Raw genomic sequence first — 23,679 nt, 5'->3', positions numbered from 1 at the left:
CAGCTTGCTGTAAAACAAACGCTGAATGCTATTTTCACTTTTTGCCTTTTTTCATAAAAGCGAAAATCTTCTTTGAATTCCTTTCGGTTAGCGAAAACAGGTACTAATGTAGGTCTTTCATAAAAGCGAAGTGGCGTAAAGCGAACTTTCGAAAAGTGGGGGATACCTGTAAATGTTAAAAGCAATAATTGAGTTGTATTTGAATTTAAATTTTTGACCAAACTTGTAAATGTAATAATGTAAAAAATTATTTATTTAGAAATCTAGCACAGTAACAGGCCCGTGCAGCCTAATGACCTGCACTGCCAATTATACCAATGTGGCCAATTAACCTACTAATCCGTACATCTTTGTGGTGGAAACTGGAGTACCTGGAGGAAACCCATACAGCTATGGGGAGAATGTACAACCTCTTTGTAGACAGTGTTGGAATTGAACCTGGTTTGCTGGTGCTGTGATAACGTTACACTAGCTACTACGCTACTGTGTCATCCCTATATTTACAAACAAGTGCCTTAAGCTTTGTTTTCTATTTATAAAACTTGCTTGCAATAAACTTCAAGTATAATGATGAAGCAGCATAGACAGCTAACGTTGTTGAAGTTAAGCTTTCTCTCTCCGCTACTCCATCAACAGTTGACATGATTAGGTTCAAAAGTAAGACTGGAACTCATGCAGATTTTTATTTTGTAGCTAAGGGACAATGGTTAATTAACAATCAGACTACCTCTGGTAGCAGTGAGTTAACTCAGCACATGTGAATTGTAATTGTGATTCCCATTCTTTAGATTAACCCATCAGAAAAGATGGGTTATTGCTAATTTAATTGAATGAATAGGTTTTTAAATTTCACAAACGTTTTTGACCTCCTTTGGCTGATCCGTAAAACTAATAACCTCTGCATGCTGCAGGTAATGTACACCTGAAGAATTTAATATAGACTGGTATACTGTATTGATGAGTGGAAAAACTGCGCTTAACACACATTTTCTTTGTTACTGATATTGAATTCCAATAGGTTATTATCAGCGAAATGGAAGCAAAGGCAGGACTTGCATTGAAACCAAAGTTTCATATAGTTACAGTAACAAATGCACCCATATTAGACCTTTCCTTCATCCAGTTTATGGCATCTATTTCTGGAAAAGTGCTATGTCTGGGTAAGTGAATGCTTAGAGTTAAGTATGACATGTTAAAATAATGCATTTTTGCTAAAATTGCATCCACCTCCTTACATTCAGTGTTGTGATCAAATACTCTAGAACTTTAAAAATCTATGAGTAATACAGAGAGAATTCTATCCACATTTAGTGAAACAGTCCTGCCATACTAAGCATATTTATATGGTATTAAGTCACCAACATTTGTTAGCTTTGTTTTTGTTCATTCATGGTTAGTTGAGGAAAACATAGTAAAAGTTTCTTGTATTTTGAACATTTGGAAGAGAAGGCAGAAATTCTTAGCTAAAGATATTTGATTACGTTGTCTTTTATTTATGAGAGTTTCATAAGATCTGATGAATCGTGATCTAAGTTTATAAGTTTTAAGCTTTTTCTGAAGGATTGCAAGATAGCTCAAGGAGTTGAGGAATTATGAGTGGCTTTTGAAAAGTGGCAGTCATAATGTTAATTAGGGAGATTATACAACTAGTGTCAGATGAAACAGTCACTGGCCTGAGATCAGACTGACAATTTGATAGGTTTTCATCTGATTGACAGCTGTCCTTTTTTCTTCTCAGTCTGGATCTTTTCTACTTATTATAGGCCCTACTTGAGGGATTGGTGAACAACTCACATTAGTCATTATTTTAGTTATGTAGTCCCACTTACCTTCCCATTAATGCGGCTTAGCTACCATGTCATCTCGTTGAGTTCTTTGAGACAGGTCGGATCAGGTAATAAGATGCCCCTTTTCCAAGCTGTAATTAGACTGCTTTTGGGATGTGTTGCTGAGAATGCAAGGGGATCTGATAAAAGTATTTGAAACCTAAACAAAACATTTAAACAGAGTGAAAAGAGAGGAACTGTTCCCATTGTGTAAGGATCAAGAAATGTAGATTGGTGAGACCTGCCGAAACAACCAAAAGCAGTGTGTGGAAATTATTGAACAGCAAGTGATTATGATCTGGAATGCAGTGGTTTGGGGTAGTGGTATAGGAGGTTTAAATGTTCTAAAGGAAGGCTGAACGAAAATAATTTGCAAGACACTGCAGAGAGGTTCAGATAGTTTGCTCTTCATCGCTTAGTATGGGCTCAACTGACAGAATAGCCTGCTAAACTGTAAACTTTCTGTGAATCTATGGCCCCACGTGAGAGTACATTATTAGCTAATGTCAAAAAAACATTGAGAACCAAGAAAGGTTTTACAAATTCTTCAATTACTTCATATTACTTTGTCAACATATCAATAACTTTGTAATCGGGGACAATTGGGTAAGGTAAACATTAGCTCAACTAAGATGGGGAACGCTTACTGTTCCTTACCCAGACTGCATTTTGTTAAGTTGGATCACTTGGCTGTCCTTCTACCTACCTACATATAGTTAGAGGCTAAAGAGCAAAACTCTAGAGATTAGGACAACAAAGAGGTGATCGTGGGATGCAGAGGAGTGGCTATGGGATTGCTTCGAGCTAGTGGATTGGGCCATGTTCAAGGATTCGACTGTGGATCAGAATGTATACACCAGGGGTGGCCAGCCTTTTACATTCCATGTGTCAATTCACGCATGAGTTCTGTATTAACATTTTTACAAGAATTGTGGGGGTACAAGAGTTGCATGGCACATCTGAACTCGTGCGTGAAAAAAATTGACCTGGTATACACCATTGTTGTAGCGAACTTTATTAGAATAGCTTTAGACGAGTGTGTCCTCGCAATAGCATTCAGAGTTTTCCCCAATCAGAAGCCCTGGATGAACTGCAATCTGCTGAGAGCCAGATCAGGGGCATTCAAGTCTGGTAACTAAGAAAGTTACAAGGGGTCCAGATATGATCTCCGGAAAGCCATGTCATAGGTGAAATGGCAATTCTGAACTAAACTTAAATCAAAGAAGGTTGCTGGACAGTTGTGGTAGGACCTTAATACTATCACTGCTTATAAAGTTAAATCAAGTAACATAAGTGACAACAGGGCTTTGCTTTCAGATGAGCTTAGTGCTTTCTATGCTCACTTTGACTGTCAAAACATTGAGGAATCATCATAAACTCCCACAGCCCCCGATAACTCTATGATTTCAGTCTCCGGGGCCAACATACACGCAGCCTTCAGGAGGGTGAACCCACGAAAAGCATTGGCCTAGATTGGGTGCCTGCCCAGTACTAAAGACCTACGCTGATCATCTGGCTGGAGTGATCACTGAGATCTTTAACCTCTCGCTTTGGCAGTCTGAGGTACCCACCTGCTTCAAGCAGGCTTCAATTATACCAGCGCCCAAGTAGAATGTGACTATCGCCCAGTAGCACTTACATCCACAGCGAAGAAGTGGTTTGAAAGGTTGGTGATGATACGTATTAACACCTGCCTGAGAAGCGACTTAGATCTGCTCCAATTGGCCTACCGGAACAGTAAGTTCACAGCAGATGCCATTTCAATGGCTTTTCACTCAAGCCTGGAACATCTGGACCGCAAAGGTGCATACATCAGGATGCTCGTTATCGACTACACCTCAGCATTCAATATCACCTTCCCCTCAAAACTAAGCAATGAGCTCCAAGACCTTGGCCTCAGTACTCCATTGGATCACTGACTTCCTCACTTGCAGACCCCAGTTGGTTCACCTCCACGATCTCCATCTCCACAGGTGAACCAAAGACTATGTGCTTAGCCCCTTGCTCTACTTGCTTTACACTTATGACGGAGGTTGAGTACAGCTTCAGTGCCACATTTAAGTTTGTGACAACACCACTGTTGATGGGCAAATCAAAAGTGGTGAGAATCAGCACAGAGGAGGAAGATTGAAAATCTGGCTGAGTGGTGCCACAACAACAACCCCCCACTCAATGTCAGCAAGACCAAGGAGCTGATTATTGACTTCAGGAGAAGGAAACCAGAGGTGTATGAACCAGTCCTTATCAGAAGATCAGAGGTGGAGATGGCCAGCAACTTTAAATTCCTTGGTGTTATTTTTTCGGAGGACCTGTCCTGGTCCCAGTAAGTAAGTGCAATCATGAAGAAAGCACGGCATGCCTCTACTTCCTTAGGAGTTGCGGATATTCGGCATAACATCTAAAACTTTGACAAGCTTCAGTGGATGTGTAGTGGGGAGTATATTGACTGGCTGCACCACAGCATGGTATGGAAACACCAAAGCCCTTAAACAGAAAATCCCACAAAAAGTGGTGGGTACGGCCTGGTCCATCACAAGTAAAGCCCTCCCCACCATTGAGTACATCTACATGAAACGTTGTCACAGGAAAGCAGCATCCATCATCAGGGACTCCCTTACCCCCACTATCCAGAACATGTTCTCTTCTCACCACTGCCATTAGGGAGAAGGTACAGAAGCCTCAGGACCTGCCCCCAGGTACAGGAACAGTTACTACCCCTCAACCATCAGGCTCTTGAACCAAAGTGGATAACCTTACTTAACTTCACTTGCCCTATCATTAAAATGTTTCCATAACCTATGGAATCGCTTTCAAGGACTCTTCATCTCCATGTTCTCAATGCTTACTGCTTACTTATTATTTTTTTTGTATTTGCAGTTGTCTTCTGCATGCTGGTTGAATACCCGAGTGATTCTTACATGGGTATTATTCTATAGATTTGTTGAATATGCCTGCAAAAAATGAATCTCAGGGTTGTATATGGTGATATATATGTACTTTAATAATAAATTTACTTTGAACTTCAAATATGTCTGTATTTCTCCAATTATACGCTGTTATTTTTTCAAATATTCCTTGAAAGGATTTCTGCAAGAATATGATTTATGGTTTTGTACTTTAAAGGAGATTGCAATTATTATTTACAGGATATGGTTAGACATTTATACAGTATAGGATAGTGAACACAATTTTGTGCTTCACTGTATATGGTGCAGGATAGTGAACAATGATCTCTTCAAATGTCTTTGAGACTCGGGTCAGAAGATAGTTCGGTTATGCTCTAGTCTTTGTTTTTCATCTGTTTCTTGGAAGAACAGATAAAATTTTCTGTGCTTTCCTATAATAAAATTACTGCAGTAATAGCATTAAGTATGAGCAAGTTTTTTTTTTAAGTGTTTTAATTTATTTTAATGAGTTGATCCCTTTTCATTAAGATTCCTGTGGTGATTTAACTGTGACCCTTCAACCTTTAAGTCGTCATGGTGAGAAGCAAAGCTTGCAGCTCTCGGGAAGTGCTGACTCTGTGCTATTCACTTTTAATGACATCTTACCTGGGAAATACAAAGGTAAGAATTTTACGTCTGGTTGCACTAATTTCCTCAGGGGTGTTTGTAGGCAAGTAATTCATTCAGGTGAATATTGTTGCCTTGCTGTGTTTTTTATTTTGCAGTGAATATTGTTCATGACGAATGGTGCTGGAAAAACCGTTCTTTGGAGCTGGAGGTTGTGGACCGGGATTTGTCCGGCATAGAGTTCAAACAGACAGGTTACATGCTTCGATGTACACTCTCACATGCAATTACATTGGTAAGGGGCATTTTTTTTAAAATTACCTCAGCCCTCCCTTCCTGTAGTAGCTCAAATAACCTTGATTCTTTTACTAACTAAAATCTGCAGCTCATTTTTCATGAATCTGTTCAGCAATAGAGTCACCATGTCCTTTTAAGTAGAGATGGCAAAGGTAGTACAGTCTGATTAGGGGGGAAAAAAAACTTTCCATTTCTATCCTGAATGGGAGCCCCTTACCCTATGTGAGTCTTGGGTGTAGACACTTCAGCCAAAGGAAAGAACATTCTTAGATCTGTCATAGTTGATCATCGAGAGATATTTTCATAAATCCCTTGCATATCTTTAACATTTGGAGTCATAGTCATAGAGCATGGAAACAAGCCCTACAGCTTTGCTTCTTCATGTTGACTGTGTTGCTCAGCAAGCTAGTACTATAAACCTGCATTTGGCACATAGTTCTCTAAATTTCTAGATGGCTTTTAAATATTGCTAATATGCCTACTTCAACCACTATTTTTGGCAGCTCATTTCAAATACCTTTTTTGATTGAGGAAAGTACACTGATGTTCTTTTTAAATCTCTCACTGCTGATCTATGATCTATGTCTGGTTTAAGATCATGGAGGCAGAGCAGCATAGCGGTTAGTGTAACACTTTATAGTACCAGCATCGGAAGATCGGGGACTAATTCCTGCCATTGTCGGCAAGTCGTTTGCACATTCTCCTGTGACCATGTGGGTGTCCGCTTGGTGCTCCAGTCTCCTCCCGCTTTCCAAAAACATACAGGTTAGAGTTAGTAAGAAGTATGGCAGCAATATCTTACATATCTTATTGAGAGGTGATTAAACAAATAAGATGGTTACTTCAAATGGTTATATTGCATAATTTTTCCTAGGTTTTAGCACTGGGTTTCGCATGTTACATTTGACTGGTGCTTAAGATTGTTCTTCCTACTGTTTGTATTTTAGGAGTTCTACCAAGATGGAAGTGGCCCAGAAAATGTCGGTGTATATAATCTCACAAAAGGAGTGAACAGATTTTGTCTCTCTAAACCAGGTATAAGATCTTTGTGTTAAGTAGAAGATTCTGTTATTGCTCCTTGGCTCAAAAAAATATTACAAAACTTTATCCTTTTTGATTTTCCATTCTGATGGAATTTCCTAAGAAACCATTACAAACCAATGGGTGGTTATATCACACTTTAATATAGGAATATGTTCCAAAGTACTGTGCAGAAGGTAAGAGATAAGATTAGCTTTATTTGTGACATGTATATGCAACCATCGAAACATACAGTGCAAAGCATCATTTGCATCAAAATGACCAATGTAGTCTGAATATATGCTGTAAGCAGCCCACAAGTGTTGCCATACTTCTGGTGACAAAATAACAAATGCACAACTTACTAACCCTAACCCCTACATCTTTGGAATGTGGGAGGAAGCCAGAGCACCTGGAGGAAACCCACGTGGTCATGGGGAGAACGTATATACTCCTAGTCATTGGGAATTGTACCCCGATGCTGGTGTTGTCATAGCATTGCACTAACTGCTATACGACCGTGCGGCCCCATCAAATCAATAAACAGCTGCTCTTCAGAAAATTGATCCACATGCACCGGTTTCTGGAGGTTTTGTTTTGTGTTCTGAAAACTACTCAGAATTTCCTCAACCATTTCTTGGCTGACAGAGATAAGTAGCTGTTTGTCTTATTTCTTTCAGCTGAACACTCAGAAAAAAGCAAGGCCATTACTTTCAACTTCCATCAACATCTCTGTTCAACATATCCTTGCAGCCTCCCATCATTTATATCAAGTTCTAATCATACAGTACTCTGAAAATTTGAAAATTTTTCCCGACTTCCCACAGTGAGGCCTGAGCACCGACCTGCCTCAGTTCAGAGGGATAACCTCTATCTTCACCCTGTGTTAGAGGGCCCTCAGCAGTTTGAATAATCATAAAGAATTTTCTCCTATTTATGTCTCGACCATATTACTATAATTCAAGTTATTCCGCCTAGTTTATTTTCAGTTACCAGTTTTCATTTTACTTTTAAGTCCGATTTACTCTTTTCAGTCATTTCTCTTAATTAATCTGTATTGTCTGTACATTCGCGTCTGAATATTTGCAGCTTTTCCTTGTAGTTTGACACTCTGGTTCGAGTGGAGCGTCCTCGCCCCACTAACTGCCACGACTTCTGCCGAATCCTCTCCAGTAGCGACTCCGGTTGGGTGATAACTTTAATAGGTAGTCCCCGGTCCGCCAGGTCCAACGTTGCCTCCTCCACCGTAGCGTAAGTTTTTGTCCCTTCGTCGTAAAAGACTCTCAGCCGAGCTGGATACAGGGTCTGGAATCTGATGTTGTTTTCCTTCAGGACTCTCCGTGTTTCCGTATATTCCTTCCGTCTGGCAAGAATCCCCGGTGCGTAGTCGTGGTCTAAACTGATTTTGCAGTTGTTCCACATGAAACCTTTCTTTTGCCATGCTCTTGTAAGCACCTCTTCCTTCGTTCTGTAACTGAGAAATCTGATCAGAATCGATCTGGGCTGGGCACCTGCTGGAGGCTGTGGTGCCAACGTGCGGTGAGCCCTTTCTATCTGTAGGTCTTTTGCGGCCGGTATATCAAGGTTCTGTCTAAGCAGCTTCTCCACAAAGGGAATCATCAATCCGGGTTTACCTTCGGTTCCTTCGGGAACTCCGTAGATCCTCACATTTTCCCTTCTCGAGCGGCCGCCTTGATCTATTAGTTTCCACTGGAGTTGGTCTTGTAGCTTCAGCATTTCTGCTATCACTTCCTCGGCGTTTTGTAGCTTCTCTTCAATTCCAACAATCCTCACTTTGGCTTCATCTATCCGCGAGTTAGTTTTTACTATTTCTCCTTTAATATCTTCCAGCTGTTTGCTGTTATCTTGTCGGAACTCGCGAATCTCTCCGAGAATCAAAGACAGAGTCACCGATTCCCCCTCATTATCTCCGTCCTGGCTTGCCGTGGGGGAGCTAGGCCCGTCGCCTTGCTGCGTCTCTTTATGTTTATCAGCCTTCGAAGCGGACTTTTTATTCTTGTTCTTAGACATCATCCTTGCCCCTTTTATTAATATAGTTATGTAATATTAAGTATTTGTCTAAATTTGATTTTGGGGCAGTTTACCTTCTTTTTTGTCGAGAGACCTTTTCCTTACACCGCCATTCCCTTGATCATACAGTACTCTGATACCCAAATCGACTATGCTGAGCCCCAAATTCATTAAGTGCACACTTTCTGACCTACATTAGTTCTTGCCCCCAAAAGTATCCAATTTAACATTCTCATTTTAACTGACATATCCAATTTCCCTGTCATCCGGTGTTTCTTTTTTTACAACAGCTAGTTTCCCCATGCCCACCCACCTCTTTTTCACCCTACCATAACAATAATTGCAGACACCCTTCAGGCATTTGGCTCTATTCTCTTGAAATCCTGTGCCATACTACTAATCTGTTTAGTCCCATCAACCTGTGTCTGGACCACAGCCCTCTATATCATCTCCCACCCCATCCATGTACCTATCCAAATTTCTCTTAAGTGTTGAAATTGAACCTGCATCCACCACTTCCACTGGCAGCTCAATCCACACTCTTACCACCCTTTGAGTAAAGAAGTTCCCCCTCATAATTCCCCTTAAACATTTCAGCTTTCACCCTTATCCCACGGCCTCTAGTTCTAGACTCGCCCAAACTCAGTTTACACTATCTATATCCCTCATAATTTTGTATACCCCTATCAAATATTCTCATATTCTTTTGTGGTGTAGGAAATAAAGTCTAACCTATTCAACCTTTCCATGTAACTCAGATTCTCAAGTTCCTGGCAATATCCTTGTAAATTTTCTCTGCACTCTTTCAATCTTACCATCTTATGTAACCTCAACATAACATGTTAACTCCTGTACTCAGTACTTTGATTTATGAAGGCCAAAGTGCCAAAAGCTTTCTTTACAATCCTGTTTACCCAAGATGCCACTTTCAAGGAATTATGGATCTGTATTCCCAGATCCGTCTCTTCTACTACATTCCTCCTTACTGTGCAAGTCCTAACCTGGTTTGTTCTCCCAAAGTGCAACACTTCACACTTGTCTTTGTTTAAATTTCATCTGCCATTATAGAGCTCGCTTTTCCAGCTGGTCCCGATCCAGATGCAAGCTCTGATGACTTTCCTCACTGTCCACTACACCCCCAGCCTTGGTGTCATTTGCAAATTTGCTGATCCAGTTTAACACATTATCCAGATCAGTGATATAGATGACAAACAACAACGGTCTCAGCAGTAACACACTGGATGCAAGGGAGGAAAAATTAAGATTGCCATCGTTTGTGCTGCAATTCTTCGCACATTAACACATGGAAACTGATAAAACATGGATTTAGGTAGCACTTGTTGGAAAAACATTGTGTATTTAATGTTTGTTATTAAAGTAACCAGTAAAGAAAAAACAACTTACCGACATTGAAGCTGATTAGTTCATAACTTACAAAATTTCCTTGTTTCTAATTACTCACAAGTCCTAGGAAATCTGTAGTTTCCTTGACAATATCATAGGTCCTCACGGTGTCCCCACTTAGTCCAGGTTTCCACAAGACCTTTCCCTGCCAGGACTCTACCCCTTTCCTATTTAGTCTGGTACTGATTCTGCTATGATAATCATCAACTTGGTAATATATAGAATGTTATATAGAATAACATATTTTAGCATAAAATATGTCTTGTAACCCAATGCGAAGTGTGAGATCTTTATCTATAAAATTCTGTTGCCAGGTGTCTATAAGGTAACCCCTCGATCATGCCATCAATTTGAACAAGAATTTTACATCTATGACACGTAAGTATTGAAGCCTCTTTGCTAACGCAACACCAATATGTTTAATATATTTATCATTAATTCTCAAAGCTATTATTCTACTATTTGTTTATTAGAGCAGCACCCACCATATTAACCTTAACAGCGACTCGACATCATGCACTCGGTGCTATCGTGACAGATAAATTAACGGATGTCACGGTTACTATCAGGTAAGAGCAGCCAAAGACTAATCTTATTAAACTCTTTGCTGTTCCAGCTCTGTGTTAGAAATTACATAATTTTTCAATGTGAAAAATAACAATTGGATTTTGCTTTTATAGGGTATATGACTTTGTAATTGGATTGCAGCCACTCTTAAGGCATGTTATTGCTTAGAGTTCAGTGATTTGTCTGCCATTAATTTTTTCTCATATCTAGCAAATTTGTGTACATCTTAGATCTGCAGAAATAAATTAAACCATACATAAATGTTGAGCAAGGTATCTCTAAGAAATTATGTATGGCAATGAGTCATGTTTTGAGCCACTGCAGTCCATCTAGTGAAGATAGACTGCAATGTTCCAGAATTTTGTGGCAGTGATGATGAAGAAACAGTAATATATTTCTAAATCATAGAAACATAGAAAATAGGTGCAGGAATAGGCCATTCGGCCCTTCAAGCCTGCACTGCCATTTATTATGATCATGGCTGATCATCCAACTCAGAACCCTGCACCAGCCTTCCCTCCATACCCTCTGATCCCCCTAGCCACAAGGGCCATATCTAACTCCCTCTTAAATATAGCCAATGAACTGGCCTCAACTGTTTCCTGTGGCAGAGAATTCCACAGATTCACCACTCTCTGTGTGAAGAAGTTTTTCCTAATCTCAGTCCTAAAAGGTTTCGCCTTTATCTTCAAACCGTGACCCCTCGTTCTGGACTTGCCCAACATCGGGAACAATCTTCCTGCATCTAGCCTGTCCAATCCCTTTAGGATTTTATATGTTTCAATCAGATCCCCCCTCAATCTTCTAAATTCCAATGAGTACAAGCCTAGTTCATCCAGTCTTTCTTCATATGAAAGTCCTGCCATCCTAGGAATCAATCTGGTGAACCTTCTTTGTACTCCCTCTATGGCAAGGATGTCTTTCCTCAGATTAGGGGACCAAAACTGCACACAATACTCCAGGTGTGGTCTCACCAAGGCCTTGTACAACTGCAGTAGTACCTCCCTGCTCCTGTACTCGAATCCTCTTGCTATAAATGCCAGCATACCATTCGCCTTTTTCACCGCCTGCTGTACCTGAATGCCCACTTTCAATGACTGGTGTATAATGACACCCAGGTCTCGTTGCACCTCCCCTTTTCCTAATCGGCCACCATTCAGATAATAATCTGTTTTCCTATTTTTGCCACCAAAGTGGATAACTTCACATTTATCCACATTAAATTGCATCTGCCATGAATTTGCCCACTCACCCAACCTATCCAAGTCACCCTGCATCCTCTTAGCATCCTCCTCACAGCTAACACTGCCGCCCAGCTTCGTGTCATCCGCAAACTTGGAGATGCTGCATCTAATTCCCTCATCCAAGTCATTAATATATATTGTAAACAACTGGGGTCCCAGCACTGAGCCTTGCGGTACCCCACTAGTCACTGCCTGCCATTCTGAAAAGGACCCGTTTATTCCCACTCTTTGCTTCCTGTCTGCTAACCAATTCTCTATCCACATCAATACCTTACCCCCAATGCTTTAAGTTTGCACACTAATCTCCTGTGTGGGACCTTGTCAAAAGCCTTTTGAAAATCCAAATATACCACATCCACTGGTTCTCCCCTATCCACTCTACTAGTTACATCCTCAAAAAAATTCTGTGAGATTCGTCAGACATGATTTTCCTTTCACAAATCCATGCTGACTTTGTCCGATGATTTCACCGCTTTCCAAATGTGCTGTTATCACATCTTTGATAACTGACTCCAGCAGTTTCCCCACCACCGACGTTAGGCTAACCGGTCTATAATTCCCCGGTTTCTCTCTCCCTCCTTTTTTAAAAAGTGGGGTTACATTAGCCACCCTCCAATCCTCAGGAACTAGTCCAGAATCTAAAGAGTTTTGAAAAATTATCACTAATGCATCCACTATTTCTTCGGCTACTTCCTTAAGCACTCTGGGATGCAGACCATCTGGCCCTGGAGATTTATCTGCCTTTAATCCCTTCAATTTACCTAACACCACTTCCCTACTAACATGTATTTCGCTCAGTTCCTCCATCTCACTGGACCCTCTGTCCCCTACTATTTCTGGAAGATAAATCAGGATAGTGTTCAAACTGGAGGCAAACCTATAGGAGGTGGTGTTACCATTGACTGAATGTTCTTGTCCTTGGTAGCAGAGGTTGATGACTAGGCAGGTGCTGTTTTATTGCACTTACTGTATCTGCAGTGTATTTTTCAAATGGTTCTAGCTTCTTATTCCAGTTAGTTAGTGTGAGTTGATGTTGTATCTACAGAGGAGTAGTCTAATCCTCAGACTAGACTACTAATCCTCAGACTAGACTACTAATCCTCAGACTAGACTACTAATCCTCAGATTAGTAACGCCTGATGCTCAACTGTTGACTTTATTTCGGAGTACAGCACAGCAACAGGCCCTTTCGGCCCACAAGCCCATACTGCCCAATTATACCCGTGTGATCAATTAATCAGCTAATCCATATGTCTTTGGAATGTGGGAGGAAACTGCAGCAACTGGAGGAAACCAATACAGTCACAGGAACCCAGGTTGTTGGTGCTGTAAAGAATTACACTAACCTCTATGCTACTAAGCTACCCCATGTTAGTCCAGTAACTTAAACCTTATCTTGTGCCTTGATTTTGAAAAATAGGCATCTTTGAAGTAAAACACAACAAATGCTAGCAATATATAGCTGATTAAGTAGTATCGGCAAAAAAATTGACATGTTCTGAATTTTTGGGAATGTAATGTTTACCAAATTGATAACCAAGAAATAATTAGAAATGTATTGCTGTACCAGTTTATAACCGTTAGTTGATTAGGCACAGCATGAGTGAAAATTTCTTGACTGGAAGAATGCCACACGTATTGCTAATTAACATTTTAAGTGTTGTTGAGTTGGAGTGTGGGGGGAGGGTCCTTTGGATTATTGAGACTGCTTTGAATTCAAAATAATTGATGACATAGCATCTTTAGTAAACCTGTTGAAATTCAGTATATACAAAGCTTCCTTTAAATAATTCTAGTGCTCATAACTTCTTTCTGCTTCATTACTGTTTTTCCTTCCTCCCCTCCATAGATCGTCAATTGATAGTGAGCCTGCTTTGGTCTTGGGACCTTTGAAGTCTCATCAGGAGCAACGACGAGAACAGCAGCTAGCAGAAATAGAAGCCCGTAAACTTGAGCGTGAAAGGAAGGGCCAGAAGGATGTGGAAAGAGAGCCTCCAGCTCAGGAAATAGTGGAGGAGCTTGCAGGACCTTTTGTTTATGAATTTTCATACTGGGCAAGGTAAGGTCTTATGGTAATTAATAATCCACAGTTGTGTTGAGGGTTTTCCTATTGCTTATATATAGTAATTTAAAACATAAGAAAAGAGAAAAAGGCACTGCAATTTTCATTTTACATTAAAAATGTGAAATTGAGCAAGAAAATCAGCTGGCTGCGATTTCAATTTTAGAATATGAATATAAATGACAAAAGAATCTCGCTTGTTGTATGCATTGCAAGCATTAATGCAACCTTCTTCACCAGAGGTAGGGTGATTTATGTTTAACTATGATTTATGAGCACAATTTTGTCAATTTATTAAGTTAAACATCTTATCAGATTTTAGCCAGATTCTTTGAATATCTTCCATTTATTGCACTTGATTCTATTAAATAGTCTGTGGGAATGGTCTTGTCTATAAATTGCTGCTTAAGATCTATTCCAAAAATGGAAAAATTTCTTCTTCATGTAGATTGCTTTCAAAGGTACATTTAATGTCAGAGAAATGTGTACAATAAACATCCTGAAATGCTTTTTCTTTGCAACCATCCGTGAAAAACAGAGGTGTGCCCCAAAGAATGAATGACAGTTAAATGTTAAAAGCCCAAAGTCCCCCCAGCTTCCCTCCCTCCCGCATGTAAGCTGCAGCAAGCAATGATCACCACTCATCCCACCGGCAGAAAAAAGCATCGGCACCCACCACTGAGCACTCAAGCGTGAGCAAAGCAACAGCAAAGACACAGACTTGGAGTACTCCAAAGACTACTTGTTCACCTGGCATTTGACATACCACAGGCTCTCTCTCTCCTCCTAATAAGGGAGAGAGAGACGTCTCCGTTTCAAAGCGAGAGGGGAGAAGTAACAAACAACTTGCTGGTTTATGATGTTAAAAGTCCATTGTGTCACTTTTTGCGAGCTCTGTCCAAAGATCTCGGGTCTCTGGGCACACAGCATTAGAGCTTCCATCTCCCACGACACACCGATCTCCTGCCCAGACACCGACCTCTGATCCCCCTGTCTCCAGAGTCACAAAATCTCGGACCTCCGAAGGCGAGTGAAGCTATTGGGCCACGCCCTTGGCATGCTGAATAACAGCCAGTTGTGGAACCCCAAGAGCAGGTCCCATTCCCACAAAAAACTAGTCAGCGTGTAACACCAGGTCGGGGTCTTCAAAAGAACCCTGAAAGGGAAAAATAGAGATATTAAAGATGGAAATAGAGCTGTTTTTGAAGATGCAAACAAAGGACTCCCTGCTAGACGCCATTGATTCTCCTAAGCTCCTTATATGCAAAGCATATTTCTGAATAATCACTGATTTACTTTTAAACTATTTTGCTATATATTTTTCTAATTGACGAGGGATTTTCTTAACATCAATTTGTTCTTTGCAGTTTGTGTGGTGAATTTTGGAAACCTTGTGAAATGTGTATTTAAGTATTTTCAGTATGTGTATATAAACGGATGAAAAGATGTAAACTTAAGTGTGCCAATATTGAAGGGGCAAATGAATTTCTGTTTCTTCAGGCCATTTTAACTTAAAAAAAAAATTCATCATAGTGGAGGATTTTGGTGTTGGCTTAAGTGGCCTTGAGAAGCCATCTGGTTCAACCATTGAGCAGTTATGATACAACTGAATAGTTTGCTCAACTATTCATAAAGCAGCAAAGAGGCAATTATATTACTATAGGTCTGGTGATATTTGTTAATCGGATGTGGCATGGATGGCAGATTTCCTTCCCTGAAGGACATAATTGAACCAGATAAGTTTATTTTGTGGCAATCCTTTAGTTTCATGGTCATTTCTATGTCATTGGTCTGGTCTTATTCCTTTGTCTTAAACCTCCTGAGTAATTTAATTTGAGTTGGCTTTAACTAGAAGTTTGTTCATATGTTCAAAGCATAAAATAGATTGTCCTTTTTCTGCAAAGATTAGTTTTACAATTCTCTACTGCTTGACATTTAAGTTTTATGATCTAATGTATCACAAGGCTCCTCCGTCTAACCATATTATTTTGGATGTGTAGATCCTGCTAACTCTAATGTTGCAATTGTTTGGATTTTCTGGTAGAGCTGGAGAAAAGATTACAGTCACACCCTCATCAAAGGAACTTCTCTTCTACCCTCCATCAGTGGAGGCAGTCATTACTGGAGGTAACCTTTTGATAAGCTTGAAATATTAAATAGTAAAGTTAGAAAAAAATTTCTTATTTTGCACTTGATTATATCCGTCCTTGCTATCGTTTGCATCCGCTTGGTAAAACACACAGGTTAAATGTGCACTGAGTTAGGATCTTTTCAACACTTTGGATTAATGTCTGATCTCTAAAGCTATTTTCTTACAGTACTGCCCTGTTGGGTCAATCTGTATTTATGTAATCAAATCTCTGCAGTGGGCTTGAAACCACTGATTTATGACTTGGAAGTAAGTGTCATCAACTGTTTCCACAGGAATGTTCTGCCACAACAGATGTGCAGGGGTGGGTTTGGTAGGTTGTAGAAGAATAATTGTTTGAAAATGGCTTGTCCTCCTAGATTGACTGAGGAAGGCAATAAAGCAGACACTGCAGAAATCTGAAATTTTATTAACCAGAGTTAAAAAAAAAATTGAACTGTTTAATTGTTTAATCTTCCTATTAAAGAAGGTTATTAGTTATTTTAGAGATGAATTGGAATTAATTATAATTAGAATATAGTATAGCACCTCTGAGCCACAAGCTGAAACGTAATGTACTCTTGTTAGCTGTCTGATCTTTATAGGCTGCTTAGATGTACATAGGACTTGATATGTCTAGTAATTTATACGTAAATAATATACAGATTTTTACTGTTATCAGAATCAGGTTTAATATCACCAGCATACTGTATGTTATGATATTTGTCTTGCGGCAGCAGCACAATGAAATACATAAAAGAGGAAGTACAGTAAGTCTCTGTCTCTCTCTGAAATAGTTAAATAAGTAGTACAAAAACAGAAATAGAACAGTACTGAGATGGTGTTCATGGGTTCAATGTCCACTCAGAAGTCAGATGGCAGATGGGAAGATGCTGTTCCTGAATAATTGATGTTATAATTTATTATCTGTGCAGAATTTGACCAGATATGCTAATATCAGGTTTTTTCAAAAGTCCAGAGTTGGATATCTCAAATGTAATAACACAGTATAATTAACAAAAATGCAGGTGGATTTTAGATGCTCTGGTTTGAGAATTGGTTTAATGAGATTCAAGGGCTGGAAATGGCAAGCATTCATTTGTCTGCACACCCGTTTCAAGTAGTTGCATGTACATGCTAGAATAAACTTTGTTAGAAAACTGATATTTTGAATAGTGACATTTTGTTAATACTCGAGTTAAGAAGGAAAATGGCTCAAATTTTAAATGTTGATGTATGTAATGATGATGAACATTACTGAAATACTTATTTTAGTTCAAGTAAGGTTGTTACTTAAGTTCACTAGTTAGTATTTCGTTGAAAGTTCCAGTTGCTAATATCCCTTCTCTTTTGACATCAATTTATTGAATTACAAGTAAAGTTAGTCACTCAACTTTTCTGGGGTACTACAGGGCAGGATCAATGATTTTTAGGAACATTTAAAGATTTCAGTTAAAATTCTGAATGCACTAGTTTTGCTGATCAAATAAATTATGTTTGCAACTGCTGATGTGTGTCCAAAAATTATCGCTGTGGTTTGGGCAATTTGCACTCCCAAGTTTTCCGTCGTGACAACGTATTTTTGCAACATTGAATGACTAAAAATTATAATAACCTGTGTTGGATTAAAAGTTGCATTTATGGTGGAATTATTAAATAGAATTGTTTCAAGGTGAAGGATAGGATATTTGATATGTTCAAAATATGTACAGTGGCATGCAAAAGTTTGGGCACCCCGGCCAAAATTTTTGTTACTGTGAATAACTAAACGAGTAAAAGATGACCTGATTTCCAAAAGGCATAAAGTTAAAGATGACACATTTCTTCAATATTTTAAGCAAGATTACTTCTTTATTTCCATCTTTTATAGTTTCAAAATAACAAAAAAGGAAAAGGGCCCGAAGCAAAAGTTCAGGCACCCTGCATGGTCAGTAGGTAGTAACATCCCCCCCCCGGGCAAGTATCACAGCTTGTAGACGCTTTCTGTAGCCAGCTAAGAGTCTTTCAATTGTTGGTTGGGGGATTTTCGCCCATTCTTCCTTGCAAAAGGCTTCTAGTTCTGTGAGATCCTTGGGCCGTCTTGCATGCGCTGCTCTTTTGCGGTATGTCCACAGATTTGCGATGATGTTTAGGTCGGGGGACTGTGAGGGCGATGGTAAAACCTTCAGCTTGCGCCTCAAGGTAGTCCATTGTGGATTTTGAGGTGTGTTTAGGATCATTATTCTGTTGTAGAAGCGATCCTCTTTTCATCTTCAGCTTTTTTTTTTACAGATGATGTGATGTTTGCTTCCAGAATTTGCTGGTATTTAATTGAATTCATTCTTCCCTCTATCAGTGAAATGTTCCCCATGCCACTGGCTGCAACACAAGCCCAAAGCATGATTGATCCACCCCCGTGCTTAACAGTTGGAGAGGGGTTCTTTTCATGAAATTCTGCACCCTTTTTTCTCCAAACATACCTTTGCTCATTGCGGCCAAAAAGTTCTATTTTAACTTCATCGGTCCACAGGACTTGTTTCCAAAATGCATTAAACTTATTTAGATATTCCTTTGCAAACTTCTGATGCTGAATTTTGTGGTGAGGACGCGAGAAGGGTTTTCTTCTGATGACTCTTCCATGAAGGTCATGTTTGTGCAGGTGACGTTGCACAGTAGAACAGTGCACCACCACTCCAGAGTCTGCTAAATCTTCCTGAAGGTCTTTTGCAGTCAAACGGGGGTTTTGATTTGACTTTCTAGCAATCCTACGAGCAGTACTCTCAGAAAGTTTTCTTGGTCTTCCAGACCTCAACTTGACCTCCACCGTTCCTGTTAACTGCTATTTCTTAATTACGTTACAAACTAAGGAAACGGCTACCTGAAAACGCTTTGCTATCTTCTTATAGCCTTCACCTGCTTTGTGGGCATCATTTATTTTAATTTTCAGAGTGCTAGGCAGCTGCTTAGAGGAACCCATGGCTGCTGATTGTTGACAAGGTTTGAGGAGTCAGGGTATTTAGAAAGCTTTGAAATTTGCATCACCTGGCCTTTCCTAATGATGACTGTGAACAAGCCATAGCCCCAACAAGCTAATTAAGGTCTGAGACCTTGGTAAAAGTTATCTGAGAGCTCAAATCTCTTGGGGTGCCCAAACTTTTGCATGGTGCTCCTTTCCTTTTTTTCACTCTAAAATTGTACAAAACAAAAATAGTACGCTAATCTTAAAATGTTGAAAAGAATATTTCATCGTTAACTTTATGACTTTTGGAGATCAGTTCATCTTCTACTTAACTATTCACAGTAACAGAAATTTTGACCAGGAGCGCCCAAACTTTTGCATGCCACTGTATTGTTCATCTTGTTACTGTAATTATTTTGACCCTTATAATTTACATAATTCCTCTCTGTATGTACTGCTTGACTCTGACATGATTTATTCCTAATGGAAGTATCCTAATAGTAGGTTGACCTGAATGGACTAGGCTTATCTAGTAATATCTTGTAACTTTTCAATCTACAGGGTTTATAATTGTCTTGATGAGGAAAATGAATGAATTGTTGGTTTTCATAATTAAAAATATACAGATTGAATCCAGCTATCAGTGAAGAAAAATATGTTGTTATATTGATAGTAAATAGCTGAAGGATGTTTTAAGTAATTTCAATCTGGTGCTGCCAGTTAATAAATAACATTTTGTTGCAGACACATGCCCGGGAAGGTTAATTGAGATTCAGGGAAAAGCTGGTCTATTTCTGGAAGGACTGGTACACCCAGCATTGGAAGGTGTTGAGATAATCATCACTGAGAAAAACTCAGTGCCACTTATAACAGTGTTTACTAATGAAGAAGGGTCATACAGGTAACCTGAAGAATTCTCTTGGGTCTTTCAATGCAGTAAATGTACTGAGGTTGCAGTACTTCAGTGGAGTAGAAGGTTTCCCTTCATTTCATTTAACCCTCTAAAGAGAAAGCTAAATGGTACAAAGGTTAGGATTGCTACTGTTCATGCTGTATCATTTACATTGTAAAAAAAAGATAGAAATAAATTGGGTTGCATATTTCACACCCAGAGGCACTCAGACCCATATACTTCACATCTTATTGAATACTGTGAAATAATCAAAACTACAGATATTGATTAAATATTTGAGTTTGGGATATCATTCTAGTGAGATGTTATGTGACTGTCTTTGCAACTTCTCAGTTTTTCTTTAAGACTCAGGAAGCCACAGGGGGGCAGTGTGGATCTTTGACTAAAGCAGGGCTGAAATTCTATTTCAGTTAAAGTTGTATTTCCATTATAAGCATGAAAAAAAAACTATACTGCAAAAGTGCCTATTCTATCATTATTGGAATTTCTACGAGTCTCGTTTGTAACAAAGAACAGTACAGCACAGGAACAGGCCCAATAACTCACGTGTTCAACTAAATAAATTAATAATCAGCTAAACTGTTGTCTTCTGCTGACACAATGTCCATATCCTTCCATTTCTTACACATCTGTGTACCTATTTAAGAGTCTCTTGAACACCTCTATCATAGTTGCCTTCACTACCACTTCTGGCAGTACATCCCCGGTACCTGCCTCTAACTGTATAAAAAGAGTTGCCCTACAAATTTCCCTTGAACTTAACCCCTCTCACCTTAAATGCATACCTTCTGGTGTTAGATATTTCAACACTGTGGAAAAAGAAAAACCTCTGTCAGATTTCTTGCAGCCTCCATTGCTTCAGAGTAAATGACCTAAGTTTGTCCCCTGTCTCCTTATACACGTGTCCCCTAATCCAGGCAACATTCTAATAAACTTCTTTTGCACCCTCTCCAAAGCCTCAACATCCTTCCTGTAGTTGGCCATACGCCAGATGCAGGCCAACTAGAATTTTTATAAAACACTTGCTTGACTAATGATGGCAACCATGCTATATGCCTTCTCTATTTGGACTTGTGTTTCTCTATATAAGTTTAGATTTTGCTGCAAAGTTGTTTTAGACAGTAATGATCCTTGATTCCTGAAATCCTAACCTTGTATTTTTGAATCATGCATTTTTCCCACATTGCTCATTCATTATTAGTCATCTCCTTACATTTCTTCTGTTCCAGTTAGTTACTAAGATAGAGAACTAAATGTAAGTTTTCTCAATTTCTGTTCCTCCCTGCCATATTCATGAGTGATTGTTGTAAAGCACTGCTTGATAGAGTTGGAAATATTAGTTAGCTACTTGTTCATAATAATTTGGAGTTGTGAATGTCAAAATGTTTCATTATGTTTAGACTGGATAATTCTGTTTCCTGTACCATCTCCTCCAATAAAGCAATATAGGCCATTTAGACCCTTGAACTTTAATAGAATCATAGATGACCTGATCTTGGCTCCAGATCCACGTTCCTGCCTATTCCCCATAATCCCTATAGAACAAAAATCTAGGCTCTGAGTATTTTCAGTCATTCTGCTTCCACAGCTCATCAAAGCAGAAAATTTCAAAGAATCACAACCTGTTTAGGGATAAATTCTGCCTCGTCTCTACTTAACTGGATTTCCTCTCAGCAAATAACTCAGAATCTTGCATGTTTCAACAATGTCACCTCTTGGTTCACCTTACTAATACAGGCCAGAACTGCTTAATCTTTCCTCATAACATCCCAGAAAGCAACCTGGCAAACTGTCTCCCATATAAGTATATCTTCATTAAATAAGGAGACCAAAAACTATACAGAGTGCTGCAAATGTGGTATCACCAGTACCCTGTACATTTACAGCAAGAATTTCCTTTTGTTGTCCATCTGCTTTACAATAAAATCAACATCTCATTTGCCTTAATCACTTGCTGTACCTCTAGGCTATCCAGATTGTACTATACAAGAGAATTCTGCAGTATTTCTCCATTGAAACAGTATTCTATTTTTCTATTCTTTGCACTAATATATTTGGATAATTCTCATTTGCCCAATCTGCCAGTTGTTGTTCCTTTCATCCTATCCTTTTTAACTTTTGTATATCTCCTTGCACATCCTGTGTCCTTACACTTAGCTTTTTTACATGGCTTTGTAATATCAGCATTAACTCTTCCTCTCTGCCTGACTTTTCCCATGCTTTTCTTTTATTTCAGACTTCTAGCTATTAGAGTTTCTGCTTTTCCTTCATTAACGTCAATAATATAAATTGTATGTTCAGTACCAGCGCTGATCTTCATGGTATCTCATGAGATGCATCTTTCCAAACTGAAAATAACCACTATCCTGTCTCTGTCTTCTGTTAGCTGCCAGTCTTCCATCCACACTAATATTATCCTTATGTGGCTCCTTATGTAACTTCAAATATACTCTGCTGTTTGGTCCACATGGCTTATTACATTCTCAAGGAACTCATGATTTCCCTTTTATAAAAACATGTTGACTCTAGATGATTGTACTTCATTTTACAAATGTCCTGATACTTTAAAAAAAAACACGATCTAGTGCTTTCCTGGTGTATATGCCAAATAATCTCGTCTCGGGCTTCCAACCAGGTACAGGTCATTTTAACCGACGTTTCAATGACAAACTGCCATCTTCATCAGGGATCCCTGATGAAGACAGCAGCGTTCGTCATTGAAACTTCAGTTAAAATCGATACCAATACGTGGCTGAAGCCCGAGAAGAGTTTATTCATCCTGATATAGCTGATAATAAATTCCAGCTTTCCCCAAACTAGATGTTAGGCTGGCTTACCTTGAGTGACCTGTTTTCTGTTTGTCTTCTTTAAGCAAGGGTATTACATTTGCGTTAAAGCATTCGAAAGGACAGGTGTGGTATATTTATTTCTTTGTTCTATTTTATAAGAGTTGGACCATTACACAGAGACCAGGAGTATTCCATAACTGCTCAAAAGGAAGGTTTCGTTCTGACTGCAATAGAAGGAACAGTTGGTGATTTTAAAGCTTTTGCATTAGCAGGAATAACTTTTGAGGTAAGATAAGTGAGTAATTCATATTAAATAATTACCATGGAGTATTTCTTAGTTTTTAACTAGCTTTATGGAAGCTGCTGAACTATGGCTTTTGCCACCAATAATCATATTTGCATGGCACATGTCATCTTACATTTTTGGGAGTTACATTTATATGATCATATTAGCTAACAATACTGATATTTTATGTCTTTCATTACAAAAGCATTTATTTAAAATGTAGAATTCTTCCAAATGTCGATTTTCATAATTTTAAATTAAAATCATGGTCATGTTATTTAAAAAGGTTAATTTAATAATTATCATAGGTTTTTTAGTGGTTGAATTCTAAGCTGCTAAATGTTGAGATACTTCCTCAAGTCTGTTGTGGATTAATGTTTAAGCTGTTTAAGTGTTAGGCTGTTCTGACATTAGCTTAATCCAGTTGATGTCGTCTGTTAGGCTTACAGGTATCTACAAATCTTCCAGTAATTTAATTTTTGGAATCAGTTTGGGATATACCACAAATTCTTCAGAGTAGTTGTTGTGATGCTTTAGTTTCAGTCTATGAGTTCTTATTTAAAATCTTAGTTCCTGCTGCCAATACCATTCCTTAAAATAGATGTGACTTATATTGGTGTTGTTAACAGAGTAGAAAAGTACATTGATACTTGATTATGATG

The 23,679-nt window shown here is 39.0% G+C and overlaps 1 protein-coding gene across 1 annotated transcript in view; it reads left to right on the top strand.

Moving 5' to 3' along the window:
* Window positions 1–23,679, top strand: part of nomo (nodal modulator) — a 60,856-nt gene that overhangs the window by 20,758 nt on the left and 16,419 nt on the right. Inside the window, exons 13-22 of the mRNA XM_063059069.1 lie at window positions 1,019–1,160; window positions 5,261–5,392; window positions 5,497–5,633; window positions 6,583–6,670; window positions 10,405–10,468; window positions 10,564–10,659; window positions 13,751–13,960; window positions 16,008–16,090; window positions 19,774–19,930; window positions 22,891–23,017. Coding sequence (XP_062915139.1) covers window positions 1,019–1,160; window positions 5,261–5,392; window positions 5,497–5,633; window positions 6,583–6,670; window positions 10,405–10,468; window positions 10,564–10,659; window positions 13,751–13,960; window positions 16,008–16,090; window positions 19,774–19,930; window positions 22,891–23,017 — 1,236 coding nt within the window. The remainder of the gene's footprint in view (window positions 1–1,018; window positions 1,161–5,260; window positions 5,393–5,496; window positions 5,634–6,582; window positions 6,671–10,404; window positions 10,469–10,563; window positions 10,660–13,750; window positions 13,961–16,007; window positions 16,091–19,773; window positions 19,931–22,890; window positions 23,018–23,679) is intronic.

The sequence above is a fragment of the Mobula hypostoma genome, chromosome 9, assembly GCF_963921235.1.
Source record: "Mobula hypostoma chromosome 9, sMobHyp1.1, whole genome shotgun sequence".
NCBI lineage: Eukaryota > Metazoa > Chordata > Chondrichthyes > Myliobatiformes > Myliobatidae > Mobula > Mobula hypostoma.
This window is presented reverse-complemented; position numbering and strand designations above follow the sequence as displayed.